Source organism: Apodemus sylvaticus, chromosome 17 (genome assembly GCF_947179515.1).
Source record: "Apodemus sylvaticus chromosome 17, mApoSyl1.1, whole genome shotgun sequence".
In the NCBI taxonomy this organism is placed as follows: domain Eukaryota; kingdom Metazoa; phylum Chordata; class Mammalia; order Rodentia; family Muridae; genus Apodemus; species Apodemus sylvaticus.
The window spans coordinates 2,961,870-2,984,915 of NC_067488.1; the positions used below are offsets into that span (position 1 = coordinate 2,961,870).

At 39.8% G+C, this 23,046-nt stretch overlaps 1 protein-coding gene across 2 annotated transcripts in view; it reads right to left on the reverse strand.

Annotated features, from left to right (window-relative positions):
* Positions 1-23,046, reverse strand: part of Stk3 (serine/threonine kinase 3) — a 267,772-nt gene that overhangs the window by 122,290 nt on the left and 122,436 nt on the right. The window contains exons 8-9 of one of the 2 annotated variants that reach the window (XM_052160772.1): positions 12,865-12,912; positions 9,735-9,872 (exon numbers count right to left, since the gene is read on the reverse strand). In XM_052160772.1, coding sequence (XP_052016732.1) covers positions 9,735-9,872; positions 12,865-12,912 — 186 coding nt within the window. The remainder of the gene's footprint in view (positions 1-9,734; positions 9,873-12,864; positions 12,913-23,046) is intronic. The other variant, XM_052160773.1, reaches the window with a different exon arrangement.

Sequence of the window (23,046 nt, forward strand, 5' to 3'; positions counted from 1 at the left end):
GGAACATTCAACCTGTGTGAACAGAACTAACTGATAAGAACTCTAAAAACAGAACCAATAGAATTACAGCCTTCAAAGAAAAAAAGATAAAAATCTCAGTCTGGACTATATCTTGTTATCTTCTCAGGAAAAACTAAGTCAACACTTTAAGCTATAGTTATATCTCAGTTCCAAAGTGTATCTAACTTTTTATCATTTACTATAAATAGACCGCAGTGCTCCAGTTAGAGCTAAATATTCTGAACCTCAAAAATCTTGATCTGTCAAATTCCACATGTATTCCTGCTCTCTGTGAATAACTGCTAGAGACAGGGCTGCGAGCAATGAAGAGAGACCAGAACCCGCGGTCCTCGCAGTCAGACAGTGAGGACGGGGTCTGAATCCAAGGTGGCCTCGGTGCTACACAGAGAGATATTCTGTCTCTGTCTCTGTCTGTCTGTCTGTTTCTCTCTCTCTTTCTCTCTCTCTCTCTCTCTCTCTCTCTCTCTCTCTCTCTCTCACACACACACACACACACACACACACACACACACAGTAGAGGGAAGAGAGGGATCTGGAAGGGAGAGAGGAGGGAGAGTGAATTACAACCCACATAAAATGTAAATAGATTGGTGTCAGTTTCTTTAATGTTTATATATTTCTTGTTTTCTTGCTTTAAAAATTATTGACAAAATTTCCCCGTATTCTATTATCTTGTTAATTTATATTAAAAAGGCTTTAGAATTCTTTATATATTTTATATTCATAAAGATTATTGTAATACATTAGAAATTTCAGGTAATTTTTTTCAATTTACTACTTTTGAAGTAGACAATCCTTTAAACGATACTGTAAATCTGTAAATGATACTGCCATTTTTTGTAGAACACTATATTGGTCAGTGTTTTATCACCATAGCACATACTGAATACAGTCTACCTATAAAGAACAACAACAAAAAAGAAAATACCAAATTCTAAAAGGAAGGGAAGTTTTTCTGTCTCTAAATGTATCTGAACTAAAAAATTAAACCAAAAGAGGGTAAAGAAAACTAGCTAGGCTGCTCTGGAGATGGCTCAGTGGTTAGAGCAGGGCCTGCTCTTCCTGAGGTCCTGAGTTCAAGTTCCAGCAACCACATGGTGGCTCACAAACCATCTGTAATGGGATGCCCTCTTCTGGTATCTTAAGACAGTTACAGTGAACTCATATACATTAAAAAAAAAAATCTAAAAAACAAAAAAAAGAAACCTACCTAATAATTAAAAAAAAAAAAAAACTAAGCTAATTTAAAAAAACAGAAATTCCTTTAAAGCAATTTATCACAGTTTTTTGGTTTTTGTTGTTGTTGTTGTTGTTGTTTTTCAAGACAGGGTTTCTCTGTGTAGCCCTGGCTGTCCTAGAACTCACTCTGTGGACCAGGCTGGCCTTGAACTCAGAAACCCGCCTGCCTCTGCCTCCCAAGTGCTGGGATTAAAGGTGTGAGCCACCAGTGCCCATAAGACAGTTTTTAAATTTATCTATTTTTTGAGAATTTCATATACAAGTACTATATTTACATCATTTCTCCCACCCAACCTCTAATTATCTCATACTCCCAATTTTTTTCAATTTTATGGCTTCATTTTATTTAATTATTGATATGCATATACACATTTAATTATTACTGATGCACACATGCACACACAAAAACTTGAAGAGTTCGTTACTACTGATACACATACACAAACCTACAGAACTCATTATTACTGATACGCACACACACACACAGAGACACACACAAAAACCTGCAAAGTTCATTATTGCTGATATACCCTGATACACATACACAGACACACACAAACACGGTTGAGGTCATTCACTGTTGTTCATACATGTATATCAACTTAGGGGCTGGCCACTGGGGGGTTGGATAAGCTACTGGAGTTCATCCCTGGAGAACACTGATTCTCCCTGTGAGCTGCCATTAACTGCCCTATTAATCTAGGGATGGGCCTTTCTGAGACTTCCCACACCCACTTGGTAGACCACAAATAACAATTGTCACAAAGTTTAAGGCCTCTACAAAACTGTGGTCTCTTAAACCAAACAGCCAGAGGACAGACAGAAAACTTTGAGGTCCCAACCATTCTACCAGAGCAGCAATTCTCAACCTTCCTAATGCTGTGACCTTTTAATAACAACCTTCGAGCTGTGATGACCCCAACCATGAGATTATTTTCATTGCTACTTCATAATGATATTTTGCTATTATGAATTGTAATGTAAATATCTGGTATGCAGGATGAACTCAGGGAACCCTTGTGAAAGGGTGATTCCATCCTCAAAGGGGTGATGCACAGGTTGAGGACAGCTGCACTCGAGGCAAGCTCCCGGGAGAACACTATGGCACATCTCCACTGGCAGAGCTGAAGGGAAATCTAGACCCCACATGGGCCCCACTCAACTGGCCAGGTGTTCTATTGAGATGAAAAGATCAACTGCTAACAAAGGAGATTCATCTCAACAAAGTAAAGAATTCCCTCCTCAAATGGAAAGTATTAGTAATGACCATGTGAAAGTCTAGACTTAGCTCATCACAGGTAGCAACATGCAACCCCACTCGCTCCTTGCTGGAGAAGGGCCACTGTGGACGGTCAGAACAACCATCACTATTTGGTAGCATACTAAATATCATACTGAATGGCCACCCTCGGTGTCAATACAGGCCACTAGAGGAACCCAAGAATGAGCTCACCTTCAGCAAAGATGAACGAGCCTTCGTCCCTTCCTTGATCTTCTTCAACAATGCAGGAAGGGATAGATGGATGGATAGACGGATGGGCATATGGACAGGATAGACGAGCACACGCGCGCGCTTGGAACAGGTGAGATAGTAACTAGCACAAACAGGTGAAGTCCCTAACTGTGTATCCGCAGGCGATGCAAGAAAATGAACTGCCAACCCATAGTATTATGAAGAAAATTACCACAAATTTCTAAAAGTGCAGTTAAAATACATCAAGGAAATGATGTAAGGAACCTTCAGGAATCAGGAAGACAAACAAGAGAAAGAACAAAAATAGGGTAAATACAATAACGTTCCCTTCTGAATTTCCTCAATTAAGGTTTATGTTTAAAGCAAATATTATAGAACTGATGTGGCTCTCGACTACAAAGAGGAAATATTTAAGGCAATTATAATCTAGTGGAGGGTCAGGAAAGAGGGTGAAGCTGCTTCTACATCTTAATGGAACTGGTAAGAATAAGTTATGCACCATGGAGACTGATACCAGCATAAAGTTACATAACTGAATAATCAAATACTGTTGACATAAATAACAGTTACTCGACCATTCAAGTACAAAGTTGAAAAAACAGCCTAGGGCTCAGGCCTGGAAATATGGCTTAGCAGGTAAAGGTGCTTGCCACTGATCCTAAAGATCTGAGCTTAGAGCAAGAACCCAGCACACAGGGCAAATGACAGTTGCGACAAGAGCCTCACAGTCTCCATTTGCTCCACCAGGGAGCTAGGTGGCTCCACAGCCTTCTGTGCACAGCCTACCAGGAGAGAGTGATGTCCCAGCAGTGCCTCTACTTCTGAGCACAGATCCTTCTGTACATAGACCCTTCCAGAAGAGAGCTGGTCTCCCGGTAGAATGAACACAGGCTTACAGGCCCACAGGAGGGACAAGCTCCAGCGAAGCAACTAACACCACAGAAAACCAGATGGTGAAAGGCAAGCACAGAACCCTACCAACAGAAACCAAGGCTACTTGGCAACTCAGAACCCAGTTCTCCTACCAGCAAGTCCCAGATACCCCAAAACACCAGAAAAGAAATAGTTGGATTTAAAAGCGCATCTCATGATGATAATAGAGGACTTTAAGAAGAACATAAACTACTCCCACAAAGAAATACAAGAGAACACAGGTAAACAGGTAGAAGCCCTTAAGAATTATAGGAAAACACAACCAAACAGGTGAAGGAACTGAACAAAACCATCTAGGATCTAAAAATGGAAGTTGAAACAATAACGAAATCACAAAAAAAAAACAACCTTGGAGATAGAAAAAATAGGAAAGAAATCATGAGTCATAGATGCAAGCATCAACAACAGAATACAAGAGATAGAAGAGAAAATCTCAGGTGCAGAAGATACCATAGAAACATTAACACAACAGTCAAAGAAAATGCAAAATGCAAAAAGCTCCTACCCCAAAACATCCAGGAAATCCACGACACAATGAGAAGACCTAAGGATAATAGGGATAAAAGAGAGCAAACTTCAACAAATTATAGGAAAAAAAAAAAACCTTCCCTAATCCAAAGAAAGAGATACCAATAAACATAAAAGAAGCCTACAGAACTCCAAATAGATTGGACCAAAAAAGAAATTTCTCCCATCACATAATAATCAAAACACCAAATGCACAAAAAAAGAAAGAATACTAAAAGCAGTAAGAGAAAAAGGTCAAGTAACATATAAAGGCAGACCTATCAGAATTAGACCAGACTTCTCACCAGACACTATGAAAGCTAGAAGATCCTGGGCAGATCTCATACAGGCCCTAAGAGACCACAAATGCCAGCCCAGTCTACTATACTCAGCAAAGCTCTCAATTACCATACATGAAGAAACCAAGATATTCCATGACAAAACCAAATTTACACAATATCTTTCCACAAACCCAGCCCTTCAAAGGATAATAAAGGGAAAACACCAACACAAGGAGGGAAACTACACCCTAGAAAAAGCAAGAAAATAATCTTCCATTAGCAATCCAATAAGACAGTCACATAAACATAACTCCACCTTGAACAACAATAATTCCAGGAAGCAACAATCATTACTTTTCCTTAATATTAATCTCTTAATATCAATAGACTCAATTCCCCAATAAAAAGACATATAGGCTAACAGAGTAGACACAAAAACAGGACCCAGCATTTTGCTGCATACAAGAAACCTACCTCAGTGACAAAGACAAACACTACCTGAAAGTACAAGGCTGGCAAACAATCTTCCAAGCAAAGGGTCCCAAGAAACAAGCTGGAGTAGCCATTCTAATATCGAATAAAATTGACTTTCAACCTAAAGTTATCCAAAAAGATAAGGAAGGACAGTTCATATTCAAAGGAAAAATCCACCAAGAAGAACTCTCAATTCTGAATATCTATGCTCCAAATACAAGTGCACCCACATTCATAAAAGAAACTTTACTGAAGCTCAAAGCACACACTGCATGTCATTCAGTAATAGTGGGAAACTTCCACACCTCACTCTCATCAACGGACAGATCCTGGAAACACAAACTAAACAGAGAAACTGTTGTGGATAGCCCTGGGCTTGTATTTTGATACCAATTCCACTCCTCACAGGGGCTGCAGATGAGTTGCTTTGTGAACCTTCTCCCCATCTTAACTTTTCAAATAAAGACTTGAGCCAATGGCTGGGCAGGAGGAAGGGGGAGGGGCTGAGAGTTGAGGGGAGGAGCTGGGGGGGAATCAACAGGAAGGAGGAGGAGCTAAGGGGGACTGAGAAGTTGCAGAGAGAGAGAAGCTCATGGCCTGGAGAAACCACAAGTTCTATGGGATAACATAGATGGAAATAGAGCAGTGGAGTGGGAGATCTGCCCAATCTAGGCTTGTAACTTGTTTTGTTAACTGACTGAGTTGAGATTTCTTTTACCAGGGAATTGGGTTGGAAACAATGTAGCAACAAGAAACAGTGAAACTAAAAGAAGCTATGAACCAAATGGATTTAACAAATCTTAAATGTTCTTAGAACATTTTATCCTAAAACAAAAGAATATACCTTCTTCTCAGCACCTCATGGTACCTTCTCCAAAACTGACCATATATTCTGTCACAAAACAGGCCTCACAGAATCAAGAAGACTGAAATAACCCCATGCCTCTATCAGATCATCATGGATTAAAGCTGATCTTCAATAACATCAAAAGATAGAAAGCCTACATATACATCAAAGCTGAACAATGCTCTACTCAATGATAACTTGGTCAAGGAAGAAATAAAGAAATTAAAGACTTTTTAAAATTTAATGAAAATGAAGCCACAACAAACCCAGTGAAACCTATGGCACACAATGAAAGCAGTCCTAAGAAGACTTAGGCTCTGAGTGCCTCCAAAAAGAAATTGGAGAGAGCATACACTAGCAGCTTTACAGCACATCTGAAGGCTCTAGAACAAAAAGAAGCAAATCCACCCAAGAGGAGTAGATGGCAGAAAATAATCAAACTCAGGACTGAAATCAACCAAGTAGAAACAAAATGAACGATATATAGAATCAACCAAACCAGGAGCTGGTTCTTTGAGAAAATCAACAAGATAGATAAACCCTTAGCCAGACTAACCAGGGGGCACAGAGACAGTATCCAAATTAACAAAATCAGAAATGAAAATGAATACATTAACAGAAACCAAGGAAATCCAAAAAATCATCAGATCCTACTACAAAAGCCTTTATTCAACAAAACTGAAAAATGTGGATGAAATGGACAGTTTCCTAGACAGATACCAGGTGGCAAAGTTAAATTAGGATCAGATAAACAATCTAAACAGCCCCATAACCCCTAATGAAATAGAAGCAGTCATCAATAGTCTCCCAACCAAAAAGAGCCCAGGGTTTAGTGCAGAGTTCTATCAGACCTTCAAAGAAGACCTAATACCAATACTCTCCAAACCATTCCACAAAAGAATCAGAAGATACCCTACCCAATTAGTTCTATGAAGCCACAATTACTCTTTTACATAAACCACACAAAGATCCTACAAATAAGGAGAACTTCAGACCAATTTCCCTTATGACTATGGATGCAAAAATACTCAATAAAATTCTTGCCAACCTAATCCAAGAACACACCAAAACAATCATCCATCATGATCAAGTAGGCAGGGATGCAGGGATGGTTCAATATATGGAAATCTATCAATGCAATCCACTCCATAAACAAACTCAAAAAAACCACATGATCATCTCATTAGATGCTGAAAAAGCATTTGACAAAATACAACACCCTTTCATGATAAAAGTCTTGGAAAGATCAGGAATTCAAGGCCCATATCTAAACACAGTAAAAGCAATATACAGCAAACCAGTAGCCAACATCAAACTAAATGGAGAGAAACTCGAAGCAATCCCACTAAAACCAGGGACTAGACAAGGCTCTCCACTCTCTCCATACCTATGCGATATAGTACTCGAAGTACTAGCCAGAGCAAGTAGACAACAAAAAGAAGTCAAAGGGATACAAATTGGAAAAGAAGAAGTCAAAATATCATTATTTGCAGATGATATAATAATATACTTAAGTGACCTGATAAACAACTATTTCACTTCAATGCCCTACATGCTCAGAGCTATCCCACTCCAGTGTCCTTCCATGCTGAGGGCTATCTCACTGCAGCACCCTTCCATGCTGAGGGCTATCTCACTGGCTCAAATTTGCCATCTTAATCATTAATAAATTAAGTTTTGAAATTCTATCTGTATATAATTCAAAACTCAAATAATCTGGAGAGGGAAAGAGAGGAACACCCACTTGGAGGCAAGGGGGAGGGGACTCGGGTGAGGAACTGTGGGGGTGGGGAATGGGAAGGAGAGCAATGGCTGGAATGTAAATAAATTAACTAATTAATTAAGAAAAGCATTATAGACTGTTTCATGGAGCCTTTAATCAATTGTATTTTATTATTTTTATTTTGTAAAGTGCTTTTTAAAAAAGATTTATTTACTTATTATATGTAAGTACACTGTAGATATCTTCAGACACCCCAGAAGAGGGCATCAGATCTCATTTAGGATAGTTGTGAGCCACCACGTGGTTGCTGGGAATTGAACTCAGGACCTCCATAAGAGCAGTCAGTGCTCTTAACTGCTGAGCCATCTCTCAGTCATTTATTTTATTTTTATTTGTGGCTCAAAAAGTTTTATTTTTACAAGAACTGTGACTTGAATTACTTTCCTATTTAACAGTAAGAAGCATCTGAAACTTATTTGTTAGTGTAAGACATCCTGAGGCACACTGTGGACACATTATGAGGCACATAGTAAGGCACACTGTAGACACACTGTGAGGTGCACTGTAGACACACTGTGAGGTGCACTGTAGACACACTGTGAGGCACATAGTAAGGCACACTGTAGACACACTGTGAGGTGCACTGTAGACACACTGTGAGGTGCACTGTAGACACACTGTGAGGTGCACTGTAGACACACTGTGAGGCACATAGTAAGGTGCACTGCAGACACACTGTCAGACACATGGTGAGGCGCATGGTAAGGCACACTGCAGACACACTGTGAGGTGCACTGCAGACACACTGTGAGGTACACTGCAGACACACTGTAACAGACATGGTGAGGCACACTGTAGACACACTATGAGGCACATAGTAAGGCGCACTGTAGACACACTATGAGGCAGATGGAGAGGCACACTGTAGACACACTGTGAGGCACACAGTAAGGCGCACTGTAGACACACTGTGAGGCACATAGTAAGGCGCACTGTAGACACACTGTGAGGCACATGGAGAGGCACACTGTAGACACACTGTGAGGCACATGGAGAGGCACACTGTAGACACACTGTGAGGCACATGGAGAGGCACACTGTAGACACACTGTGAGGCACATGGTGAGGCACACTGTAGACATACTGTGAGGCACATGGAGAGGCACACTGTAGACACACTGTGAGGCACATGGTGAGGCACACTGTAGACATACTGTGAGGCACATGGAGAGGCACACTGTAGACACACTGTGAGGCAGATGGAGAGACACACTGTACACACACTGTGAGGCAGATGGAGAGGCACACTGTAGACACACTTTTAGGCACATGGAGAGGCACACTGTACACACACTGTGAGGCACACTGTAGACACACTGTGAGGCACATGGAGAGGCACACTGTAGACACACTGTGAGGCACATAGTAAGGCGCACTGTAGACACACTGTGAGGCAGATGGAGAGACACACTGTACACACACTGTGAGGCAGATGGAGAGGCACACCGTAGACACACTGTTAGGCACATGGAGAGGCACACTGTACACACACTGTGAGGCACACTGTAGACACACTGTGAGGCACATGGAGAGGCACACTGTAGACACACTGTGAGGCACATAGTAAGGCGCACTGTAGACACACTGTGAGGCAGATGGTGAGGCACACTGTAGACACACTGTGAGGCACACTGTAGACACACCTACATGCATACAGTGGGGCATACTTGGTAGTTGACAGTTTTGAGGCAATTCTGTTAAGAAGTAAAAGTTCTTAACTTTTTCTTCTTAGAAAGAAGAAACTTGTTCTTTCATTATAAATATTATTTCTTTTTTGCTTTAAAATTCACATTTTTTTTAAAGCCTCCTGGTTTTTTAGATACAGAGTTTATTTACAGTAGGGATAAAATACGTCACTCAGGTAACCTTATAACTAGCATTTATAACATGTAATAATCTTTTCACGCAGTTCAGAGATCTTGGATTTACATTAGAGTGGAGCTGGAGGTCAAGGGACAATTCTGAGACAAGAAGCACAAGGAAAACGCTGGGAGATAAACCCACAACAAGAGTGCACAAGAGGGCAGACACTGGAACACACAAGACAAAGGAAAGTGCACAAGAGGTGAGCGCCTGGGCTCACCGCCATGTTCTCAGTCTTTAGAGAGCTCCTGAGAGTCAGCAGCTCCAGGAAGCCCCAAGGAGGAGGGAGGGTCCTGACTCACGTGCACTGACCTGTAATAGCTGTGTCGCCGTGGCTCTCTGCTCAGGACTCTTCACCAAGCACTTCTTCACAAAATCGGTGAAGTCATCAGACCAAAGTTCAGGCTTTCTGAATGTTGGTGGTGGGTTTGTAGGGATCATAAAAATAGCCTAGTGTAGATGAGACATCCAAAAAACACAGTAAGAAACACAAGAGGACAACCAAATAAACATGTCTCTATTTTCTTATCAGATTCCAAATCTTGGAAATAAATTTAAGCTGGCACAGGAATTCCAGAGAGACTGCAATTCGGGAACCAAGTCCATCTGCTGGGACTGGGATCACTTCCCATTAGACCCCTCTACTTGCACTGTAGCTCACTGAGCATATTACTTCTTATTTTATGTTTGGTTTTTGAATCTTTCTCCAAAGGAGATACATTTATAGACTTTTTGCCAAAGACATAAACTGTCAAAGATATATTTCCAAATCGTGTTACTGTATGTATGCCAGATTTATTGAGTATTTGTTTTATGTTGAGTATTGTAGCTAGAAAAGGCCAGCAGCAGGCTAATCTGCATGTGTAAACCAAATTAATTATTTAAGCATAAACAAAATCACTACTGTTCTTAAATACTAAGTAATGAAGATTTTAAGTGAAAAAATTTAAATATACCACTTCAGTGTACCAGAAATAAGTGCTAAATATTCAGAGCTATGCTCACACATTCTGATAGTTCAGATTTGAAAAGGGTCAAAGAAAGCCTCCATCTGACAGCCTGTGGTAACCATCTCTTCAAGGACCATATGAGCAAACAGCCAAACTCAAACAAGCTTAATTTTTACTCATACATGATATTAAGTCAAGAGGCAAACAGCGGTAACAGAAATTTTATGAAATAAAATTAATTAGAACACATAATAGGGGCTGGAGAGATGGATCAGTGGTTAATTGCTCTTCTGAAGGTCCTGAGTTCAAATCCCAGCAACCACATGGTGGCTCACAACCATTGGTAACAAGTTCTGATGCTCTCCTCTGGGGTATCCGAAGACAGCTACAGTGTACTTACATATAATAAATAAATAAATAAATAAATCTCTTTTAAAAAGAACACATAATAAGCTAATTCAGGTAATTTTATGTACCTACTAATTATAAATTTATAATTTACAATTATAAATTTGAGGACAAACCAAAGGCCTTTTTGGTTTGGTTTTTTTTTTTTTTTTTTTTTTTTTTTTTTTTTTTTAGATTTGGTTTTTTCGAGACAGGGTTTCTCTGTGTAGCCCTGGCTGTCCTGGAACTCACTCTGTAGACCAGGCTGGCCTCGAACTCAGAAATCCGCCTGCCTCTGCCTCCCAGAGTGCTGGGATTACAGGCGTGCGCCACCACCCCTCAGCTCCAAAGGCCTTTTAACAGCAATAAGTGCACACACGTAGCACACAGCATGGCCCTTAAACAGAGAGACTCTCAGAGGAAGCACCCAGTCTCCCTCACCAGGTCTGAGAACTCACTCCTATGGAAAGGCGTCTTTTCATCTGACTCTAGATGGGCCTCTTCTTCTGTATGCAAACTAAATGTATGTTAAGTCATGCTCATTCTCTTTAATGCATAAAGAAACAGGAGTAGTAATAATATAAATTTTAATAACATTTAAAAATTAAACTTTTATCATTAAAAGGATTAGAATATTGTTTACGGCTAAAACTTATATTCATACATAGAGAAAAGATCACAATTACAAAGTTATATACAAAATATATTTTATGGTATCAATTTTAATGTATTCCTTGCATAAGACAGAGCTGCTAGCGTGCAATGAATTTTTATTAATTGGCAAAATGATATGTACAATTGGCTTGAAATCACAGTAAAAGATATACAACAGGATATGTGCTTCAACCTATTCATTTTACAGAAAAATAACCTAAAGTCTAGAGAGATTAAGAGCTAAAAATGAGATTTCAGATGTACAACAGGGCTTGTTTAAACATCATTTAAATCAGCAGAAAAGCTGCATACTGCTTCTAAGTTTTCACAAGCAAAGATGATCATTAAATCTAAACACGCACCTAAGGAAAGAGGAGGTGTGACAAAAACAGTCCGGCTGTCAGCAAATGGAGCCAAGTCCTCCCCTCGGCCTCCTCAGAGGCACAGAGTATGAGCAAGCTTTAAGACTTTATAAGTTCCCTAGACTTTACGAGAATCACAACTGTCACAATTAGTAATCTGAAGTCTACTCAAATAAGAGAGAATATTCAAATCAAAGTTTTCTCAGCAAACAACATTATCGAGACTGCAAAAGAAATGAAACTCATGCAACAACGAAATACAAAATTATCAAAGACAACCCTAAGAGCTAAAACCATAAAACTCTAAGAAGGAAACATGAGAAAGCTGTCACAACAGGAATTTGACAATGACTTCTTGTCTGGAGCCAAAGTTCAGGCATAAAATAAAAGTAAGATGAACTTCATAGAAACGTATAACTCTATATCAATGGACACTATCACAAGAGCCAAAAATGATAACCTGGAATAGAGTATTTCACAGAAACAATAGAAAGCTAGAAGGCATAGAAGATCCATACAATTCAATTATCAAAAATACAACTCAATTTTAAAACAGGTGAAGGACTTAAATATTTCTTCAAAGAAGAAACAAAAATAGCTAACAAGCACAGGGCAGATACTCATCACCACTCACAGGCAGAGGCAATCAGACAGAGATGTAGCACCTGGAACTCAACAGGAGAGCTTCTAGGAAGAGAGGAGATGGCGAAAAAGGAGAAGAACGAGTCAGCAGAACCGGACCCTTAAAAACGGTTAAAACTGGGCCTGGGGAGGTGGCCTAGAATTTAATTTTTGCAGGGGACTCATATTCAATTCCCAGCAACCACAGGGTGGCTCACAGCTGTCTGTAACTCATTACTGACATGCTCTTTCTTGACCTATGAACACCAGTCATGTACATGGTGAACATACATACAGGCAGATAAAATGTTCATACATATATAGCCAGTATTTCAAAGCAAAATAAACACATATAATCAAATATTTCTAAGGTTGTTTTCTGTATAGTCAGCTGATACAGTGATTCAGAAGTAATGAACTTCTGAAAGTAATGAGAGGTTGCTGACCAAGCAGTGGCTGTGGGCTTACCTTGTTCTGTTGTATTTTGTTGACTTGTTTACACAATGTCAAGCTTACCTAGAAGGTAAGAGAATCTCTTAGACCTAGGCTGATTTAAACTAAGATGTCACTTGGTCAGTCAATCATCTACTTTACTCACTGGTGCCTTCAAGTATGTGACTTTGTAAGCTTTGCTATTACAAGTTTTAAAATACAATATGTACCTGAAACCAACAGAGTTCACGGTCAACTTGTGGAGAAAAATTAATGAACATACAGAACAAACACCATGAAAGTCTATCTCTAACTAACTGGGTTTATCTCTGATGGCTCCATAGTAATACTGGACTCCAGTGCGGCTTTAAGAATGGGCAAATTAAACAGCAGCTTCAGAAAAGAGAGCAAATCACCCGTTCCTTCAAACCAGAGGAAACACCACATCCCAACCTCGTCTCTGACAACAGTCCAAAGACCTGAGTCCTGGAGAGTTGACCTTAACCTCAACTGCAGGGAGATACCAGATTGTCCAGATAAACACTGTTCCCCACTGTTCTGTTACAAATTAGCAGATAACAGGCCCAATGATTTATGTCCTTGAAGCTAATGCTTCTCCTTTGAACTTTGAGCCAATAAGCTGCAGCCTTATCTTCTGATAATCTTAACATATAAGCTCACCTGGCAGTAGCTATTAGAAACCGGAGGATAAGAAGCTTTACTCTAACTCCTATTTACCCAGCACTATCATAAAGTGGTATAATGTCAAGTCATACTTGCAAACAAGCACTGAGCAAGCATGGACATTGAGCATACAGTTCAAATAAGCAAGTCTATTAAACTGTCTCCAGGAAAATGCTATGTCTTTCATTTCTGTCTTTAACTTTTTAGAAAAATCAGTAACAGACGTAGATTTTCTCACAGTCTTTACTGGGTTCAACCAACCAGGAGGATCCACTTAAGAATCTCTAGGTTTGTATACGTCAAGTCATAAGCCCCTGTTGTAGAAAGTGTTGATACCAGTGGCTAGCCTTAAAATTCCCTGCTACCAACCAAACAGCACAGACACACATTAGAGCCATAGAACTGATCTTATCTCTAACACCATTTGATTCAAGAATGTTAGTGCAATAAATTATATGATTAACCTATGCTTGTTTCTACACAATATATTGCTTAACTATACACTAAACACAGCACTAAGTTTGGATTTTTTTTTTTAATTTCCCTGATCACAAGTACTCTGAAGGGGGGGGGGGAGAGAAAGAAATGTGCTTCAAAATGCCTACCTAGCTTCGTGCCTGAAATCTTGTGCTTTAGACTCTATAGAGCCACAGCTTGCAGAAGATGCTTCACAAAGATGCTATCACACACAGATTTATAATCGCAGTGGAATGAAGCAACAGCTGTGTCTTAGCTAATACAACTGATTTGTGAATGCACAGGAGCAAGGCGCACGCCAGGATCACAGTCACAGATATGTGAGCAGAAGACCGTGTTCCTAGCAAGTGAGAGGGAGGTGAGAGAGAGCACCGACGGACAGCAGCAGGGCTATTGTGAGAGTGAACACAATATACAGGTAGCAACCTCAGTCAAATCAAGATGGGATTTTTAAAAGGAAATATAGTAAGTAATAACCTCTTTTTTTAAAATATTACAATAAGAGCAAACAATAAATGACGGTTAGCTGAATGCCATGAGAAACACAGCCCCTGGCTGCAGTCTCCAGTGCAGTGTTTTCATACCAGGGAAATGGTTGGACCTTGTTGTTTGTGTACAAAAGATGCCAGCATCCAGGTGTAAAACTCCAGCTCTGCAAACACGCCAGATTGAAAGAAATCAAGGGTGAAAAGGGTGTGAAGAACCCTTGTTCCTGCCTTGTAATTTCTACAGTACAATGAGCAAAGCACAGGACTAGAAACTCACAGTTTGTTCCAGCGTTAGTTAGAGCAGTGTCTCTCAACCTGTGGGTCTCGACCCCTTTGGGAGGGAGTGTCAAACGACCCTTTTCACAGGGGTCACATATCAGATATCCTGCATATCAGGATTTATATTACAGTTTCCATTACAATTTTTAATTGTAGCAAAATTAGTTATGACGTAGCAATGAAAATAAATTTCTGGTTGGAGGTTCCACAACATGAGGAACTAGGAAGGTTGAGTCAGAGGGACTTCCACAGTCACTCATCCGGCAGGAGACATCAGTCCTCGCCTGCAAAGTGAGGAGAGCAGTACTGTATTCTGTCTCTGAGTGGGGAGTGGCCACTGGACTGGACTGAGTACTACAGTATCTACCTATACTATCAAAAGACACTCAGCTGGACTGAACTCTACAGTATCTGCCTATATTATCAGAGGACACTCAGTTGTATAACTCTACACCTATCAGGAAAAGGGTTCCCTTCTGTGGATTCTAAGTCTGAAAAGGAATATCAGGAAGAATTTTATTAGTATTTAAGAGAAAAAATATTAAGACAGGTAAGTTGAAAATTCAACCTGCCAAGAAGTAGGAGATAGGAAAAAAGTAATAACTTTAGGTTAGGCCAAAAAGAAACAGCAAATTGAAAGAACTCAGGCAGAAGTTTAAGAGGAAAGCAATCTGTCTCCCATAATTCCTCCATCTTACCTTGGAAATGCTTTAATCCATATCTTAGTAAAAGATACAGTGAAAACAGTTTTGTTGTTGTTGTTTTAAAAGAAAAAAATAAATGATGTGGCAATCTCTAACTGCATCATCTTCTTTAAACCCTCTTGTGAACCAGAGCAAGCATTTTTCTTATTACCTGAGAAACATTTTTTTAATTATCATTTTTCACAGTAAGAGGATCAAGGATCCATTCCAAACCTCACTGTTGGAAGCACAAACTTAGAGAAATACACCAGTTTTACAGACTGAAAACAGAAAGCAGAGGAATGAGGGAGACGTACAAAAGCTCACTACCTCAGGGCAGGCTTTCACCAGCCGTGACCAGGCTGCATCTGTTGACACCTATTTTGTTACCTAAAAGGCAGATATTTATCTATGTTATAGATATATTTCACTTCACTCTATTTTACAGTATTACACATAAATAGCTAAACAATCAGAATGCACGGATGGCAAGAACCCACAATCCCACCCATGCATTTCATAAGTAATGAGGGACAGTCTCCATTTCCACCTTTATGAAACTGAAAAGGGCACCACAGGATTTCTGAGGAAAAGACCAAGAATGGAGTGAAGACTTCCAGCCTTCTGTGAACATCTTGCCACTCCAGTGGGTAGAAACCATGGGAGCTTGGAGTTCTACCTCAGCCTGGCAGCAATCAGCGCCCTTTGCTCTACCTGTGGAGAAGGTCTACATACCCAGCAGGACTTTCACTATCACCCAACAGTAAAGCAATCACCAAGCAATGGCTCTCCAGGAAGAGGCAGAACTGTGACTCCACCCAGCCAGCAACAGAGCCACTCCTGCCTCTGGGGTCCACAAGGCCAAGCAAGGAGGCTCAAGTGCAAACTCTACTGGCCCCCAACTGGTGCAATGTCAAACAAGTATATCTAGCATAGAGTTTACATGAGACTTGGAGAGTAAAAACCTTTTATGTTCAATTTTCAACTAAAAATTCCTCATCCTATTCAAGAACCAGGAAGATTACATACAACTTCACTGACCAAAGACAACAGATGTTTTTAATAGAGGTGTTACAATATTTTAAAAGCAGAAACCGCAAGAAAACTGCCTCAATTAACAACTATAAATAATAGTTCAAGGGCACTTATTGCCAAGCCAGACAGAAAAGATCTAGTGAAAAAAAAAAAAAAGAGCCAGCAAGCTAGCAGACAGAACGATAGAATGAATAACTCTGAAAGGAGCACAGGGGAACCTTGCCTTGGGTTCCTGAGGGTGAGGGTGAGAGAAAGAGCTGGAGAGGATGGAGAGAGTCCAGGAACTTCTCTGGGACCAAGTCAAAAAAACATCCAGCATTCAATTTTTTGGAGTTGCAGAAAAGATACACGTCATGTATTTTAAACCACAATAGCTAGCATTGCAATTAATCTCACAACACATCCAGCTGCCTGCACTACATCTGCAAAAGACCAGACAACCAGCAGACAACCAAAGCCCAGACTGTGCAGACTCCACTCCTCCCCTTACTGCTACTGGGGGAGTTTAGGGGAGGGACAGGTCTTGTCTTCAGTTCTGCATCTACTAGTGAGTTCATCAGCCTCCTCCAATTTCTAGCTCCAGACCCATGCAGCCCAGACAGCTCTCAGTAAATCCAGTGGGCCGCAAAGCAAAACAGAGACATGAGTGTGGGAAAGGATGTTTAAGAACGTAGAGGAAGGGCTGGCGGAAGCTGGCGAGGATGAAAAAAGGTGATTGCGAGTGGAAACAAGGAGACAGAGTCAGGTATTGACAGCTTCTCCACTTTCACTTGTGTGTGAATTTTTAATATAAATGCAAGATGTAAAACATTAATACAAGCAAAATGTTTCAGTGAACACATTTCAACAGTTCAACTTTATAGCAATTATAAATAAACCTGTTAAAATTTTCTGGACAATGCCAGCCAGCATTTGGATTTTTAAAAAATAAGTAAATTTCTTATTGACAGTAACTAAATGGTGTTTGTAGCATTTTTATCATACAATAGATTCCATTCACTCACTATACTTTTCTAACTGAGTTGTCTGTCCTGCATGCAAGTGCATGTTTTTAATGTTGTGCTGTTCCTGTAAGTTTGCTATTAAAATTACACTAAACTATAAAAAAAAAGAAAAAAAGAAAAAATAGGTGGTAGGTACATGAAGAGTCAGATACAGTACACACATGTACAAAACTGTTGCAGAGAAAATTCAGTTAATAAAAAAATTCACTAGAAATTCTAACATTTGGCGGAATAGATTTAGCCTATACAGTTCAGAAACTGTACAAATGACAGACAGAAAAATAGAATTCACGGAAAAACATATTAAATTTCAGAAAATCAAAGACTGTGGGCAAAAACCAATCTTGAATGTGCACAAAAATGAGACCTTACCTTTAAATGGAAAATGAAATGACGGCTGGTTTCTTATCAGAAACCATGAGTGTTGGAGTGGCACAAAGAGATTAACTACGCCAGCAGTGGTGGTGGCGCACGCCTGTAATCCCAGCACTCTGGGAGGCAGAGGCAGGTAGATTTCTGAGTTCGAGGCCAGCCTGGTCTACAGAGTGAGTTCCAGGACAGGCAGGGGTACACAGAGAAACCCTGTCTCGAAAAACCAAATTTAAAAAAAAAAAAACAAAACAGAGAGAGAGAGAGAGAGAGAGAGAGAGAGAGAGAGAGAGAGATTAACTACAACTGTCAGCAGATTACAACAGACAGCAGAATTACCCTTCATGGATGCACAGAAATCAAAAGATTCGAAGGTAAGAAAACATAACAAAATCATCACAGCTCTATCCTAAAAGAAGGCTGAAGCCTTCTTTTCTAAATAAAGAAAAATATGTAATTAGAAAATGTGAAATATCAGGAAAGAAAGTAGAATATAGCTTAAATCAGTACAACAGATTCTCCTTTTACCTGAGTTTTTGAAATTATTTTTCATAATTTCAACAAAAAATTAATACATGAAGACATTATTAAAACATGGGAGAAAGTAAGAGAACAAAAATGAAATTAGGGTTCTATATGTCACCTACACTGTTAAAAGAGATAAACTCATACACATTATGGATAAATCAAAATGGAACACAAAAATACATTCAGGAAGGCAAGATATACACAGGAAGGCAAGAAAACAGAAACCAAAATCCTGAGGAAAAATACAGAAAACAAAGGGATGAAATAATGTAAAAAGTGAAAAAGACAACTTGGCTGTAGTTACTAGACTTCAAAATCCTCTGACAACAGCAGCACCAGTGGAGAGCTGAGTGAAGAACACAGGACCTCAATCCACCGTCCTGCAGGCCTCGCTGTCATTAGAGTCTGCCTGGAGTGCAGGTACCAAGTGCTCAGACACCGAGAAAGACTACATCCTGAGACACAGCACACACAAACCGATTTAAAAGAGCTGACTTCCTAGAGTATCCTGCCACATTGTAATTGAACTAGATATCTTATTAGAAAGATAGCAGAAGCACCAATACTTGGAATCTAAAGAGCAAATTTCTAAATAATCCATGGGTCAAAAGAAACAGCCTTGAGGTAAAGATTTAAACCCTAAACTGACTGAGAGTGAGAGGCAGAACACCATATGTATGATGCAGCCCTGAGAGCAGATTTTCCAGTCAACGTTGTCACTCCCACCCCTTAACTTCCCTTTTCTCTCCCCAAGTCCCATCTCTACCAGCCTCCAAATATTGGCTCTCAGTGCTGGCTGCCCTTGCAGAAAGGGTCCATGCTTCTCTTTTACAACAGTTCATCCTTCCTACACCACATCAAACTCGGCATTGTCAATCCATCCCAGTTCAGTAGAAAGGCAGATCATTCAGTGAGAGAAGCATAAATAATAATCTCTCATCTATCACAAGTTTCAAATAGCTGTTGATTATAGTTCCAAATACATGTAATTGACAAATTTTCAGAAAGATGAAGGGAGATAATGTGAGGCCAGAAAAAAAATCAGCCTCTATTATATAGCTGTGAAGAAGAAAAGAGTGTTTCTGGTACCCGAATGCAACAGACTTCAGAGCTCCACTCACTGATTTAAGAGAGCTCCTCCAGTAGATGCCTGCACAGGGTATTATAGTAGGCAAACTAAGGAAGAACTGGGGCAGCCTGAGCAGGACGTGTCTTACGAGCCTGAAAACTCCAGGAGAGGTCATTCTAATAGATCTTTGTTATTTCCTAGTAGAAGGGATGAAAATGGTCTACAGCTAAAACACTTTAAGGTCAGATGTCTTAAGAAATTAACACAGAGGAAACACTTTACAACTAAGCTTAACAGTTTTCACTTTCATAATTCCAGGGATCTAACTAAGAATTGAAGACAAAAATTATGTCTGTCTTTCTATCACATCACACATCTGGACAATGAGAAAATAAAACCAATATATCTATCCATCCAGGGTCTGACAGCAACTTCAAAATACCTTTACTACCACAGCTCAAGGCCCCTCCCAGCTCCTACCTGATCTACTGATCACTGTTTATTTTCCCTGCTTGTGCCCTTATGTGGCTACTAACCTTCCTCAATACAAAGAAAGCTCATTTAAATCCAGCATCAGAGCACAGCATTCCTCTGGCTAAGATCTTCCAATGGCTACAAGTCTCAGAGTAAAAGCTGACCGGCAGACCATGGCTTATGAAGGACGCCAGGGGTACTGGTCCTCTACAGCTCCTGTACAGCACCTGTCTCTCCCATCTAGCCTGGCTCAGTCGCTCAGCCACTGCTGGTCCTTACACCAAATACTCCATTTACCTTCTTCGAAAGGAAACATTCTTTCAACAAAGGTCTGCATGGTTTATTTATTTATTTACTTTCCTCCTTTGTCTGTGCTAACCCTAACAGCAGCCCCTTCAGACCGCCTTTCTCGCCTCTCTGTGTACATGGAATAACACTGACACATCTGTCATCCTGTGCCCCTCTACAGTTAGAAACCTGATTATCATTTTAAAATCTGTGCATATGCAATTAATGCCTTTCTCTTGTTATATAAGCACCTTTTAAAAGGCTGGATGTATTTCATTTGTTGTTATATCTCAATGCTTAAAACACTGTGAGAAAAAGCACTTACAAACGAGACAGGCTGGAAGGGCAACTCGGCAGCAGTAAGCTGTCTGCCTCGCTCACCCAGGCTCTGAGTTCGATTCCCAGCACTAAAAGACAAATGAATAAATAGTGAATAAATTACTATACCTACATCTTAGCCTTTATCAGGGGGACTTAAAATACATAAAATCTTGCAGAGATGAAACTGGATAGCTAAATAAAATGTATAATATATGTACATACACATATACATACATAAACACACACGTAAGCTGGCCTTCTTAAGAAGATAGAAGACTTGGCAGGAAATGATTAACTTCAGAAAGAATAAAATTTATATGAGTCACTGGCAAACAAGTCGATCCACCTTGAAAGACTAGTAAGTACCAACAAATATGTAAAAAATGTGATAATAAAACCACATAATTAAGCACAGAGATCAGGGCAATCTTGCCAGTATTTGCTGTCATTGGCAAACATCCATATTAACTCAGCTTCCCCAATTCAAAATACAAATGGAACAGCGAGTTTGCCAACTCACTGGAGAGAAAGACTGTATTACAATCTGGGTTCATATTAAAGTTACCTCATTCTTCTCAACTTAGATCTGACCTAGAGGAAAATTTTTAACAGATTCTATTGGACAAGTGCCATAGTAAAGTTAAAATTAGCATTTCAGATGCTAACCTAAAGGATTTCCATTTTTATTTCTCAAAACTAAACCAGGCTAAAAATAAAATATGATGAATTATGAGTATAAAACGGACAAAAGAAACATTTTGTCAGAGAAAAAGAAAAGTGTAACACTATTCCCTTTTCTCGTTTCTTTTGATTTCATTCATGCGGGGCCTCAGTGAGGCCTGCACACATGGCAGCACTCAAGCTGTTAGTTAACTGATGAAGTAGATACTGCTCCTCTTTCCTTCAAGTTCCATTATGTGTACACACACACACACACACACACACATGCACGCACGCACGCACATGCACAATAGGGTTTCATGTAGCCCAGGATAGCTTAAAACTTGCCATGTATCTAAAATAGCCTTGAGCTCTGGTCCTCCTGCCTCCACCCTCTAGGTGTTGTGGTTACACGTGTACAGTATCACATTTAATGACTTACACCATTGTTGTAAGAACTCTCCCTGTAGACATGTGAAAAACTGAGTCCCTGTTCCTTATAGGTCATCTGCCATAAGTTAAGTAGGATGTACCAAAGTTCAAGTTGGGAAGTCAATGAGTTTATTGGGCATGAGTGTGTGAGAGTGTGTATGTGTGTGTTGGGGGGGGGGGGTTACACATAGAAGCTTGGCTATGAAAAATGCTCACTGCATTAAGTATATCCACTTCTCAACGTCTGAACAGATGGAGACCTGCCCTTGTTAACATCCCACAGTCTCTCAATCATCTCCCCACACCATGAAGTCACATGCAATTGGAGAAGGACATGTGGTGGGGGAAGGATAGAAGGGTGCAGACAGACTCTCAGGTGAGAGTCTGATGGCCCACTCTCCTCTTCCTCCTCCTCTCAAGGGTCTCTCATAAGAAGTCACATAATGAACACAGACATGTCTCCCTTCTGAGTTATTACATGTACAAAGAAAAACAAAATACTCCTATTTTATACAAGTGCAATAACTTCATTAATACCTGTATGCCACAAAACACTGCATTACTTTTATAAAAAATTTCTCTAGCTGATGTACATCTGTGTCAATAAATTCATAATTAGAGAAATCACCCAAATACAATGAGATGTCGGAGCTTAGGGTTTACTGGGTACTGGGAAAGCCCAGGATGGTCTCAATGGAGACTGTTTAGAGATGGAAGAAAATGTAGGTAAAAATATAACACTGAGCAGAAAGGGGGCAAAGATAAAAACCTAGAACCACATACAAATAAAGTGTGGCTAAAATAAAAGGCGGCAGCACATAAATGGAAAAGTACTCAGAGCCAAAGGCCTTCTGTAATAGTCTAAAGAATCTGACTATAACTAGCCTCAGAGTTGTAAAACTGCGTCTTGATGGGGAGGTTGGAAGGGAACAAGATGGTCTGTGTGACTTAGAACTGATCAATCTAGCAATGTCGTAAGCATTACTCTGCAGAAGGGAAGATGGAGGATTACTAGTTAGAGTGATGTGGAAATGCAGAGGGAAAATACAAAGTCTGAAAAATGGAAATAAAGAACTCTTAAAGGAGTAATACATTTAGTAGGTGCCAAGTAATAGAAATCTGAAGTATCTCTAGCTATGGAGACTGGGCAAGGAGAAAATGTCAATAGAACTTGGTGACTAAAAGCAAAAAGATAATAGTGAAAGATGATTTCTAGACTGTTCAATTTGGCAACTGCTTGCATAAAAAACAATATGATATTAAAGGTTAAAACAAATGTATGAATATTAGATTTGAAGTTTCTCAACAGTATAGAAAAATAATTATCTAGACAGGAACTAAAAATGAGTATAGGACTCAAGATTGACAGACATGGGGGTAGGGGAATCAAGAAATGAGGTATCAACGAGGTCAAAAGAGTTAAGGAT